Raw genomic sequence first — 12,186 nt, 5'->3', positions numbered from 1 at the left:
TACTTACGTACACAAATGGGAAGCAATTTTAAATTGACGATTTTGTCTTCGTGCTGCACCCAATGGTAACCAAAAAAAATTACTTAGGCAATTATTTTAAGAGGGTGACAATATTAAACTGTCAATTTTTTTTGTGTACTGTTACACGGCTACTCATAAGGCAAACAGAGATATCGTGTCATACAATCGCAGGTTGGGCTTACTGTTATGTGACCAGCCTTCAGCGCAGTGCCAGAACTCAAGGCAAGCTTGGTCGACAGCCTCCATCCACTCGCTCTCCAGTCGTGCCACTTCCTCTCTGTCAGACTCGAAGATCCTGAAGAAGACAAAGTGGCCTCAAGCCACAAATAGAACAAGGAGAATCTTTTTCAACAAACCTTTTTAAGAATGTCACTATTTATATTCATCGGCAATACAAATAGGCAATAGCATTCAGCGATACTTCTGGAAACTTAAGGTTTCTAAAAAGGTATTTTCTTTTTAATGGTTGGGGCACTAGAATAAAGTTTAATTTCACATCCACTACAGTAGGTTATCGTGCCACTCCAATCGTCTGAGTATGTGCAGGCAGTATAAACAATGTTAATAAAGTTATTCAGCAGATTTATATATATTTTTGTTTTCTTAAATGTTAATAAAGATACAATAATATGCAGAGGTGTACATTTAACAATTTTAGAGACAAATGATTCTATTTATAGTTGGGGAGGGCACGTAAAATGTTCTTCTTCCTGGGAGGGCGTAACAGAAAAGATTTGAGAAGCACTGTCTTAAGGGTACCTCTGTTTCTTACCAAGAGAAGACATTGTGGTGTGGTCCGTATTTGGGACTAAATGGCCCCCGGTGCGTCCAGAAAGCCAGTCCCAGTTGACCATGGACTCTGGCGGCGGGTTGTTCACCCAACCGCAAAAGTCCATCTCAAAGTCACAAAAACCTAAACAAAAACATAAAAACAACACACACACATTACTGTACGATTACTGTTGTGTTAATTGTTAATTTGCATGTCGTCACTAACCTTCTGGAGGACACGCCCCATTCTGAACCGTCATGTCATCAATGGCAATATCTCGTCTTAGCCCATCACCTGCCACAGCTTCAAACACCACCTGTCAAGGCGACAAACACATTCTTGGTAAAATTTTGCAGGGTGGAGCTTGACAGGAAGAAATCTGATTATTGGTTGAAAAAGAATTATCCCCTTTGTGAGCAAAGAGTTAAGAGCTGTTTTCAGGCAGTGTGTTCCTGTTCGTTGTAAAATATATTGGGGCCCGACTGTATGATTTTTTATAAAATTGTCCTATAAGTTTATCATTTGGTCTGTGGTGTGTTAAGAGTGGATTTATCCCAACAATAAATGGGTCGGGGCTGACAATCGAAAATATTAAACATGTTTACAATAAAAAAATCTTCATGTGTGTGGGGAAAGCCGACCTCTCACCTAGTCAGTAAGTCCGTGAACAGTGATGTGAATAGAAATTAGCAAATCAACGAAGCATCCTGACTGACAAACAAAGAAGCGGTGGCAAATAAAACAAATTTGTTTTTTGTATAAAAGCTCTCAGATGCCAAGAAGTATTTTCCAAAGCAAGTGTTTTCTTGCCAGCATGGCCAAAAAATGCATTTGGATCAATAAAAGGCTTCTGCCCATCTACAGCTGAGGAAATAAAAGCCCAAGGCCACTATTCCTACCTGATAAGGAGTATCTGGGCTAAGTAGAGAGACTCGTCCATGCCTCCAGCGACTCCCCTGATTGCCACTTCTACTCCAAAGCTTGATGGGAGTGTCAGAGGTCCAGAGATAAACGTTGAGTTGGCCCACAGCGTTTCCCTCCATGTAGTACCAGAACATTAAGCATTCACCGTGAGCTGGGGTTGACTCCATCAGTGCAGTCGCTATTTGACCTCTGGAACCCGGCGGGTGTCTCCATAACTGAGCACTGAGGTAACACCCTACAGATGAGATGGAGGTGCTGGTTCAGATGCTTGAATTGGCAAAATCTTATGTCGTGCTGGGGTTCTAACCGTGCTCTGTTTCCAGGGTGTGGTCCGTGTGGGGTCCCGAGGAGTTGGCAGGCTGGGATGTTCCGTTGATTCGACTCCAGCTGAAGTCTGCGGACGGAACGGGCTGCAGGCCGCAGAGGGAGCCCTGGAAGGTGCACTCGCGCTCGGCAGGACATGAGCCATTCTCCATACTTGACACCATGATGTCATCTATGGAGATGGTGCCTTGCTCACCACCCACTACAGCTTCAATGATGAACTGGAGAACCACGAAAAACCTCATCAGCAACAGTCGAGTACAAGATGGAAGAAAAAATCCTGCTCAATTTTCATTGACGCTGTCAGGTAAATAAAACTAAAATGGAATAAGATTTTTAGTCCTGCATCATGGAAATTGCTTTGTTTAGAGAAGCAGCAAAGTGGAGAATAGCAGCATACTGCATACATGGAATGGATAAACAATATATATATAAATACAGTATACAGCAGTGAATGTAACGAACAGCAAGAAAAGTCAACAGTATTGTTGAAGAGGAGCAAAAAATACACATGTATTGTTTTTGTATTGTGTTATTGTTGACATAAACAAGGAATGACAACTATACATGGTTAATAGTAATTTACATACATAAGCGGTATGTAAACTTATGAGCACAGCTGTTTTATTTTAACATATAATATTTAACCGGTTAAGAGGTCAACGCAACAATGAAAAAGTCAAATAAACTAGTCAATACTGTAATTGTAGCACAAATTTAACGGCGAAACGCAACACTGTAGCCTTGGTCTACAACACGCACATTGCTGGCGTTGGGATTTGCTTCCTGATTTTTTTCTACCCAACATTTTATCTGTCATGATTTGGGTCAGCTGGTGGGCTCCACCCACCATACACACCTGCTGCCCATCTGGCCATCAGACCTCTATAAAAGCCTGATGGACACAGCAAGGAGTGTCGGGTGATTACCCCGAGACGCCGCTCTCTTGACCCGACTGTACTCGTCTTACAAGTTTTCTCCTGCTGCCCATGACTTACCTTTTTGCCGCCACTGTGTGTGCTTTTGAGTTTGTTTGCTATCCGCCTGTGCGCGTGAGTTTGTGTTTGTTTTCGTCCGCCTGTGTGCGTGATTTTGAGTTTGTTTGCTATCCGCCTGTGTGCGTGAGTTTGTGTTTATTTTTGTCCGCCTGTGTGCGTGATTTTGTGTTTGCGTTTATCGCCACATTAAATCAAAGTTATCCGCATCCCTGCCGTGGCTCGCCTTCCTCACTGCATCTGGGTCCGCCCTTCTCAAGCCGTGACATTATCAAACACATTTTGTATTGACATTGATCGCATGTCTATCACGATACATATTGATAGAGAAATGTTCGGATGAAACATTTGTGCACTCTTATTTTGAACAACAGCAACTTTTTTTTTTCATGTGTCTTCACAGCCTGCTCATATTTAGCCATTTGTTTAACTGTTTAACTATTTTACTATAGTATAATATAGTATATATAGTACGATTCTACCTTATTCCGTTCATCGTGAAAATGGAAAAATATGGAGAAAACAAACTTTTTGTGAAAAGATAAATTTTCTGCTCAACAGTGACTTTGATACTAATATTTTTTGTTTAGTGACGCTCTGTGAATTCGATTTAATATGACAAAGGCTTTGATCATTCACATCACCCTCACGTTCTACTTCCTAAGATCCGCTATGTTTTCTTGTAATTTGATACTACCGGTAGCCCATTGAAAAGAGATACAATGCTGCCATCTGCTGGCCATAATTAGTGGCTGTTTTGTGATTTTTACACCCATTCACAAAAGGAGCGCTGCACAAGACGAAAATACGAGGTTGACGTCAATTGGGCGGTATACAGTGCGCGTGTCCTTAACGTCAATTGACTTTTTTGGCAGTAAGAGTTAGCTTTAGGCGGTGAAACATATTCATTGTGTCTCTACCTTTAGCAGTGACAGTTTTATTGCATAATTGGCAAATTATTGTATTTTCCTGTAAATCTGACCTCTTGAGGCCAAACCACCTCCACACGACAGAGGTAGCTACCATTTTAGGCACGAGATCCTCATTCGAGGACAAAATCGACGTTGCAGTGCAGCTCTTCGTCTCCGACATTATTATGCAGTATAGGGCTGCCAAAACGAATCGACAAGTCACAGTTATGTCGACGGTCAAAATGCTTTACTTATATTGATCAGGTGCACCCCGAGGTTCAATCTTATGCCTGGTGTTATAGCTCATTGAATTTGGCTTGGAAGTGAATTAAAAGGTACAAAAAAAGAAACCTGTATTGGTTCGTCACTGGAGAAGGTAAGGTCAGCAAATCTCCATTTGTTTCCCTGAGTGCCACTCCTTATCCACACAATGTCCTCTGCCTGACCAGGTCGCCTCACGATGAACATCAATGAACCTGGTGATGACGATATTTAGTTGCAGACTATTTAATATATGAAAAAAAGAAGAAGAACCTAAAGCAGATTCCAATGAAAGGACTTTGCAAGGGATGCTTACCAATGCTGTTACCAAAAATGTGGTAGCGGAAGCTCACGCAAATGACTCGACCTACAGCGAAGCCGACCAATCTTGCTGCAGATGAGACGTTAAGGCCACGTTGGCTGGATATGAGCATGTAAGTGCCTGTTGGTGAAGGCAGAAAGTGTCCAAATTCGAGCCCATGTGACAATCTGCGTAAATCATATACGGCAGCTAATAATACGAACCGTTGCCATCGGGGTATTGAAGTCCCCCTCGCACCTGTTTCCAAAGGATGCTGGCGCTGTAGTCGTGGTACCAGGAACAGGTGTCTTTTTCAAAATGGCAGGAGAGCTGCTGTGACCCGGCAGGGATGTCTCCCTCTGCGCACTTGTCGAAGCTGACGTCGTCCAGCATTACATCCGTGGATACAAGAAAAGGACAACTGAAGACAAACTGGAGCTGTTGAGTGAGATGTTTTTGTGAGATGGTACCCATGAGATGCTTCTAACAGACTTTAAGACATGATTTTTTTGCTATTTTAAACAGTTCCCAGGTGTCTAATAACAAGTCAGTCGATGCCAAATTACTGTACAGTAATTTGTCAATTTGGGCTTAATTTTCATTGACAGCGCACATGCACTCATTGTAAAAATTGGTGCATCTTGATTTTCGTGCAATTCTAATTTACTGTGTTTGGGAATTTGGCAGACAGATGCTGAGCACTCCGGCAGGCCGCGGCCATTTTGTTATATATGGCGCAGGCAAACAGATTCTGCGCTACGGGTACGTATGTGGTGGATGTCATTGTACCTCATTCATAAATATAACAGCTGCATCAAATCCTCTAAATCATTGTAGAAATCAATTCATTGAACGCATTTTCCTCATTACGGCTGCACGATATTGGAAAAACATGCAATATACAATGTGTGTGTTGAATATAGATATTATGAATATAGATATTATCATGGGCGACACAATGGCAGAAGACGTGAGGTCGAGTCCGGGCTTCGGCCCACCTGGACGGAGTTTGCATGTTCTCCCCATGCCTGTGTGGGTTTTCTCTGGGTGCACTGGTCTCCTCCCACATTCCAAAGACATGCATGACAGGTTAGTTCTGAATTCTTTATGATGTGATTGTGAGTGTGAATGGTTGTTTGTCTATGTGTGCCCTGGATTGGCTGGCAGCCAGTTCAGTGTGTGCCCCGCCTAGTGCCCGAAGCCAGCTGGGATAGGCTCCAGTACCCCGCGACCCTTGTGAGGAATAAGCGGTTAAGAAATGGATGGATGGATTATTATTATTATTATTTCATGTTCTGAATTTTCATACTGAAATTATATACTGTAGTTAAATTTCTGTGTTTACAAAGAAAATGTACGTATTATCATTAATATCATACCTTGTACCCTCCGGGTTGATTGCCGATGACATGTCGGGCATTCTGCCAGCCGTCCGTTGTACTCTTAGCCTTCAGCAGTTCGTGTGTACTTGTCCCTCGAACCATTAAGACATCAATGTGTGAGTACGATGTCCGGGAGTTTTCATCATGAATATGGTACCAGAAGCTGAAATCACATTTTATTTATAACTTGGCATCATCAGTCATTAAAATGTGTCATTTCAAAGTTGCAGTAGTACCTGAGCTGGCACCCGACAGCGGCCCTTTTGTCCACGGAATATTCCAAAATTGCCTTAGATGGAAAATCACAGTCTTCACCATCAATAAACATAACATGCCCTGTTGAAAACAAACGACAAGCTAGTAAAGCCACATATAAAACACTAAAAACAGCTGAATGATGGGAACCAACTTTACCCCACGGGCTCTCTAAGGTATGGTCCTGTCCGGGTACAGATGTGACATTTGCCCACTGTTTGGTCCAAGCGTGTCTGGCGGTGCTGTTCCAACCACATGAGTGATTCTCAAAATCACATGAGCCTTAAATGAGGGAAGTTCACATATGATTGTATTGAAGAACAGACCATGAGGATTTGAAATCAGATGAATGTGCAAGGCTTACCACAAAAGAACTCATCTGAGCCATCCTCACAGTCTTTCTTGAAATTGCACACGACTTCAGCGGGAAGGCATTTTCCGGTCATGCACTTAAACTCTCCATCAGGGCACGAGGATGCGGTGACAAAATAGACTGTATTGGATGATTTATTTATTTATTTTAACCAGAGAGGTAACACAGAGGGGATGTAAGCAGTAAGAATCTGCTTTTAAAACCTATTTCCCAACACTTTGAAGTTATTTTTAATACAATTATACAGTTATTACATTATCATTACAATTAAGATCTAACAAGTAAATTATTCAAGCAGAGCATTTTTTGTTGCAGAGCTCACATTGTCAACAACTGTCTTACACCTTCAAAATGCATCATTAAAATTCAAGCAACATATAACTGTATGATGTATTGTTAGAGAGCCACGGTGTGATAGTACATTGTATTTACGGCTGTGAAAAGCTCAGATTGCCTACCACATTCAAGCATTTGTTTTATACCTTGGAGTTGGAACTATATCATTATAACTATATAATAACTATGTATTTCTCCTGTTATAAACCGTTGTATCATTGTCCTGCCATGAAAGGTGCCATATAAATCTAAGATATTATTATTACATTGCGATAGTACTTTTGTACATAATGTTGTGAAACGCTCACGTTGTTAATGACATCTAAAGTATGAAAATGCGTCGTTATAATTCAAGGGTTATTGTTTAAGTTCAAGCACTATTTTAACTGTTTTAAACCTATTGCTTTCGATCTACAATGTAATAGTGCCTTCTTACAATACTACTCGATATTTTTCATATCCGATACGATACCAATACTGCTGCCTCGATGCATCATGCAGATCCTACATTTTCATTCATTTTGTCACTCTAAAAGTTGTTAATAGCGTGGACGTAACTTGATGCTGACGTCTAAAAACACCACATTCACTGTATGACAATTATTCTGGTCCTCTAAAGAAACAAGTAAAACACACTGAATGCATGTGTAACTGCTGTGGCTTTATTATAATGGCAGGCATGACTACAGCCAGAGATATACAGTATGTCTCTGGATCTATAATTGCAGTTGACTACAGCTTGTCTGTGCTAAGGCATGTTGCACAAACAGTGAAGTTAAAATATATGATATAGTTTGTGTTTATATATTGGATCAGATTGCTTCTAAGACAATCTGATACCGCTCCAGTCGGTTTGGCCTGGATCGGACTCGATACAGATCCAGTGGATTGGATCAGACCATCCCTAGTACCTAATGCTGTGTCCAATAATTGTGATATTTGGTACCTGGAAATGTGGACACTTTCCACGGGGATCTTTTTGACCAGAGGAAGGCAACCCCGAGGGCAATACACCTTTCTACAAACCATAAAAAGCTCAGAGGAACTGTTGTAAAAAGCCCCAAGGATTGCCCCCGCTGACCTTCATAAAAACTGAAATAGCCCCTGTTATAGATAAACACGAACACAGAAATCTTACCTGCGAGTAGAACAAGCAGTCGCCTCATTGTGTGAAGAAACATGACACGGGGTTTAATGCAAACATTTACAGCACGATTATACAAAGCTCCGATGAACAGTTTGTGTCTGTGTTTGCAGGAGTGCAACTTTTATTACGACAAGTGAGCTATGAGCAGTGAGTCCAAAATGGCAGACCTGCGCGTAAAGTCCAGACTGAGGTAACTGAATGAGCAAAGTTACGCTTCTGTTGTTAGTTTTATGGCCATTAAGTGCTTAGCTTCACTCTTGGCACAGAAAGAGATATTGGTTACAAGAAGTCACATTAAGAAAGACACATTGAAAGAAAAAAAAGAAAAAGATTGGGATTTGAAAGGAACAGATTGTGGAAAAAGTTATTATAAATTGCTTGTGTACAAATGTGTGTTCTCTGGAGTGCCTGCCCACCCATCACTTGTTTAATTTAGCAATGAAATCTTTGGGTTCGTTGCTTACTTCGAAAAATGTGCGAGTCGAAGACTTAATCCAATTTACATGATCGATCCCGGAGCTCTTTACAATACACTTATTACTCAGGTGTCAAAATCGATATTGCGCATTCAGTCGTATAGTTTCCTGGTGCATCTCCGAAAGCTGCATTTCGACTCGCACTGGCGGTAAACCCAATTGCTGCTAACATCAAAGAAGAAAACAATATTGCCATCCAACATAATTCAAATATCATTTTGGCCTGCTTATGACCATTTTCATAAAGATGTATGTAAAGTAATGGAAAATACCAACATACGTATCTCCTTGAAAGCCATGTATCAGGATACACGTGTATCGCGATACGTGGTTGAGGACCCAAACGCAGGGAAGTAGAGGCGAGGAGGCAGAGGGGAAGTCTAAAAAAGGTTTCTTTTAATTAAAAAAAACAAGGAGGCAAACAAGGCACAAAAAAACAAAACAACAAAGAATATTTATGAATGAAGAGATCTATCTAGTTTTAAACCCGAGTAAATTGCGTTTTACCATTCACGGTCTGTATTTCCAAAGGGGTCGCCATTGTAGAGTGACATCACATTGCAGGCCGTCAGTGAAGTCGGGGTGCTTTTTTTCCCCGACTTTGCAAGTGGAATTTCCGCAAGCAAGGGGGCGTTCCTGTACACACTTCCTGGTTTGAAGTAGGAAAAGTCAGACTTTCGACCATGCTCGAATGCAGCATAAATACACACTAACTAATTACACAACAAGGGACACCTGGACAAGACACACATGGCTTGGGGCATTGATATGCTGCATTCAAGGATGGTCGGAAGTCGGCTATATCCAACTTGGTTTTTCCCAGGTGCGACCTGAAAGCGTTTGAGGCGAAAGTAAACAACCAAAATGGCGGATAGTGATAAATAGTTTTTTATTTTGGTCCTCAAAACTCATTTTGACCTCCAGCAAACTTACCTTGTCACAATTTAGCTTAATTTATTGTTTTTATTTTATTTCATAAGCATTCAGTACAGTTCAGTATTTCACTGTATAATTTCATGCAAGGAGATAGTGGCATATTGTCACGTACGTTGTGTCATGTGACGTTATGCGTCGAATATTTATTTATTTATTTTTTATTTTATTTTTTTTTTTATCAGGAAAGCTCAGTATTGTTCATTCGATTTGACATCATCATTGCTCTCCTTTTTTTTATTGAAAAAATAATAATAATAAAATATATATATATATTTTTTTTATATATATACATATATATACACATATATATATATATATATATATATATATATATATATATATATATATATTTGTATGTGGGTGAGTATGTGTATGTGCGTGTGTGTGTGCGTGCGTGCGAGCGTGTGTGTATTCATCAGTTCACCTAAAACCTATTAAAAAAAATCCCATACTAATAATATAATATAATAATAAATTGCCAAATGCAGAAACATCAATGTAAGTTATCACGATGTAGTGGCTCTCGCTAACAGACAGAATTAAGTAACCAGAATTAGGTTAAAAAATTCTATATACGTACGTAGACCATGTTTCTATAAATTTTGATACAGTATTTGGTTTTTATTTGAGGCAGATATTTTTTCCATTAAAATGTGATTTATGAGGAGGTTAGACCATTGGTCGATATTCAGAGTTTGTTTATTTTTCCAGTTAACAAGAATTGTTTTTTTTTGCGATAGTAAGGGCTACAAGTGTAGATTGAAATTGTTTATGTGGTAAGTCAATTGTTGTTAGGTCATCTAGCAAACACAAGTTTGGAGATAAAGGTATCCTACAGTCCAAAATAGCGGAAAGTTTTTCTAAGACTTTAGTCCAGAAATACATAACCGGAGTACATAACCATAAAGCATGAACATAAGTGTCTGTAGTATTTTGTAAACATTGGAGACAAATGTCGGAGTCTGAGAGTCCCATTTTCTTCATCATATATTGAGTAATGTATGTTCTGTGAATAATTTTATATTGGATAAGTTGTAAATTTGTGTGTTTTGCCATTTTAAATGCGTTTTCACAAACTTGAATCCAAAAGTCAGATTCCGGTGCTATAGACAAGTCTGTCTCCCATTTCGAGATGGGTAAAGACATTTTATCAGTATATGAAAGTAACTTATATATTTTTGAAAGGTTTTTTGTTGTTGTCGGAGAAAGCTTGTTAATATCTTTAGCTAAAACAGGTGGTTGGAGCGTACCCCGAAGTGTTGGAATTTTTTTCTTTATCATATTTTTAACTTGTAGATAATGTAAAAAATTTCCGTTTTTTATTTTGTATTTTTGGAGCAAGGATGTATATGATATAAACATATTATCTGAGAAGAGATGGTGGAGATGTGTAATTCCTTTCTGCTCCCACACACCTAAATAAAACGGTTGGTTGTTAAGTTGAAAGTCGGGGTTATGCCATAGGGGAGAAAGCCCACAGGGCTCCACGTCGAATATTTATGAATGAAGAAAGCTATCTAGTTTTATACTCGATACATGGTCTGTATTTCCAAAGGGGTCGCCATTGTAGAGTGACGTCCTTTTTTCCCCCGACTTCGCAAGTAGAATGTCCGAGTTTAAGGGGGCGTTCCCGTAAACACTTCCTGGTTTGAAGTCTGACTTCCGACCATCCTCGAATGCAGCAATAGGCTGACACAAGAGGGAGAGTAGACAAGCACAGGCGGACAAGGTCAACGATTAACGAGACAAAGGGAGACAAGGTAAAAACAACAAAACAGACCACAATGGAACCAAAAGCAAACAAGAACACAAAAAATCTGAACCAAAAAAACCCTAAACCCAAAACATGACACATATCATGATCCCTGTATATACATTTTATCATGAGATGGTTGGCAATAGTCAGCCCCATCGGCATCTCACTGAAAAACACCCTGTCTTTAAATGTGTGACAACCTGGGGTTTAATGTAATTCTTTATATTCACATACATTCAAATACCCGGTAGTTCCGGGCAAGTACTTTAAAAGCAAAATGGCATCAAAAGTTTACACTTTTACAATTTCCAGATATTCAAATTGGTAGACATTTCTGTGTCACCGAAGATGGAAAGCTAATATTTGACAAAACATTTTCAGGATCACAATTAATATAGGAGTCTCCATCTCCCTCTCCACTCAATGCTGTTTGCCTTCAGCCGAGCTAGACATTCCTTTCATGAAGTTCCTATCACAGAGATTGAGAAGATTTTGAGCCGTGAGCAGATTGATCCTGCCAGGAGCATATACAGTAGCTGGCGCTAAGCAAAAATATTTGCATCTCCCAAAACATAAATCTTTTCAAGAAACCCAGTAATAAGGCATGTTTGTTCTGCCAGTAACATTACACGTTAAAATAGAGGAAACTAATATCCACACTTTAGACCAGCCAATCATTTCTAAAAAAAAAACAAACCCATATGGTTTTTGCACGACAAGAGAACTTTTTCTCATTGAATTTTGTGCTCCAAAAAGTTCCCTTTCAAACAGTTGGCAGCCCTCAATCATGAGTGTCAGGTTTGCACCTTTACCAGTGACAATCCCGATCAAAGGTTTGCATGTGTTCCTCAGGTCACGTACCGCAAAGCACAATCAAAGGGATCAGTGATAACACCTGAAAGTGAAAAGTGCTGGCGCTAGAGCCTTTCCACAAACACACACTGGACCACACAAGCAATCAGGAACAAGTGAGCATATTTCAGCACCATCCAACAAACTCAAGAGGGAGGAAGCGA

General features: G+C 39.9%; 1 protein-coding gene across 1 annotated transcript in view; it reads right to left on the bottom strand.

Moving 5' to 3' along the window:
* Positions 1-12,186, bottom strand: part of LOC144043086 (MAM and LDL-receptor class A domain-containing protein 2) — a 56,645-nt gene that overhangs the window by 26,680 nt on the left and 17,779 nt on the right. Inside the window, exons 2-13 of the mRNA XM_077556325.1 lie at positions 6,511-6,639; positions 6,306-6,428; positions 6,128-6,227; positions 5,889-6,054; positions 4,734-4,947; positions 4,525-4,650; positions 4,299-4,423; positions 2,025-2,262; positions 1,693-1,952; positions 1,019-1,109; positions 794-934; positions 204-335 (exon numbers count right to left, since the gene is read on the bottom strand). Of these exons, the coding sequence (XP_077412451.1) occupies positions 204-335; positions 794-934; positions 1,019-1,109; positions 1,693-1,952; positions 2,025-2,262; positions 4,299-4,423; positions 4,525-4,650; positions 4,734-4,947; positions 5,889-6,054; positions 6,128-6,227; positions 6,306-6,428; positions 6,511-6,639 (1,845 nt within the window). The remainder of the gene's footprint in view (positions 1-203; positions 336-793; positions 935-1,018; positions 1,110-1,692; positions 1,953-2,024; positions 2,263-4,298; positions 4,424-4,524; positions 4,651-4,733; positions 4,948-5,888; positions 6,055-6,127; positions 6,228-6,305; positions 6,429-6,510; positions 6,640-12,186) is intronic.

This window comes from Vanacampus margaritifer, chromosome 2 (assembly GCF_051991255.1).
Source record: "Vanacampus margaritifer isolate UIUO_Vmar chromosome 2, RoL_Vmar_1.0, whole genome shotgun sequence".
In the NCBI taxonomy this organism is placed as follows: domain Eukaryota; kingdom Metazoa; phylum Chordata; class Actinopteri; order Syngnathiformes; family Syngnathidae; genus Vanacampus; species Vanacampus margaritifer.
Note: the sequence above shows the minus strand (reverse complement) of the source record. Positions and strands in the feature narration are given on the sequence as shown.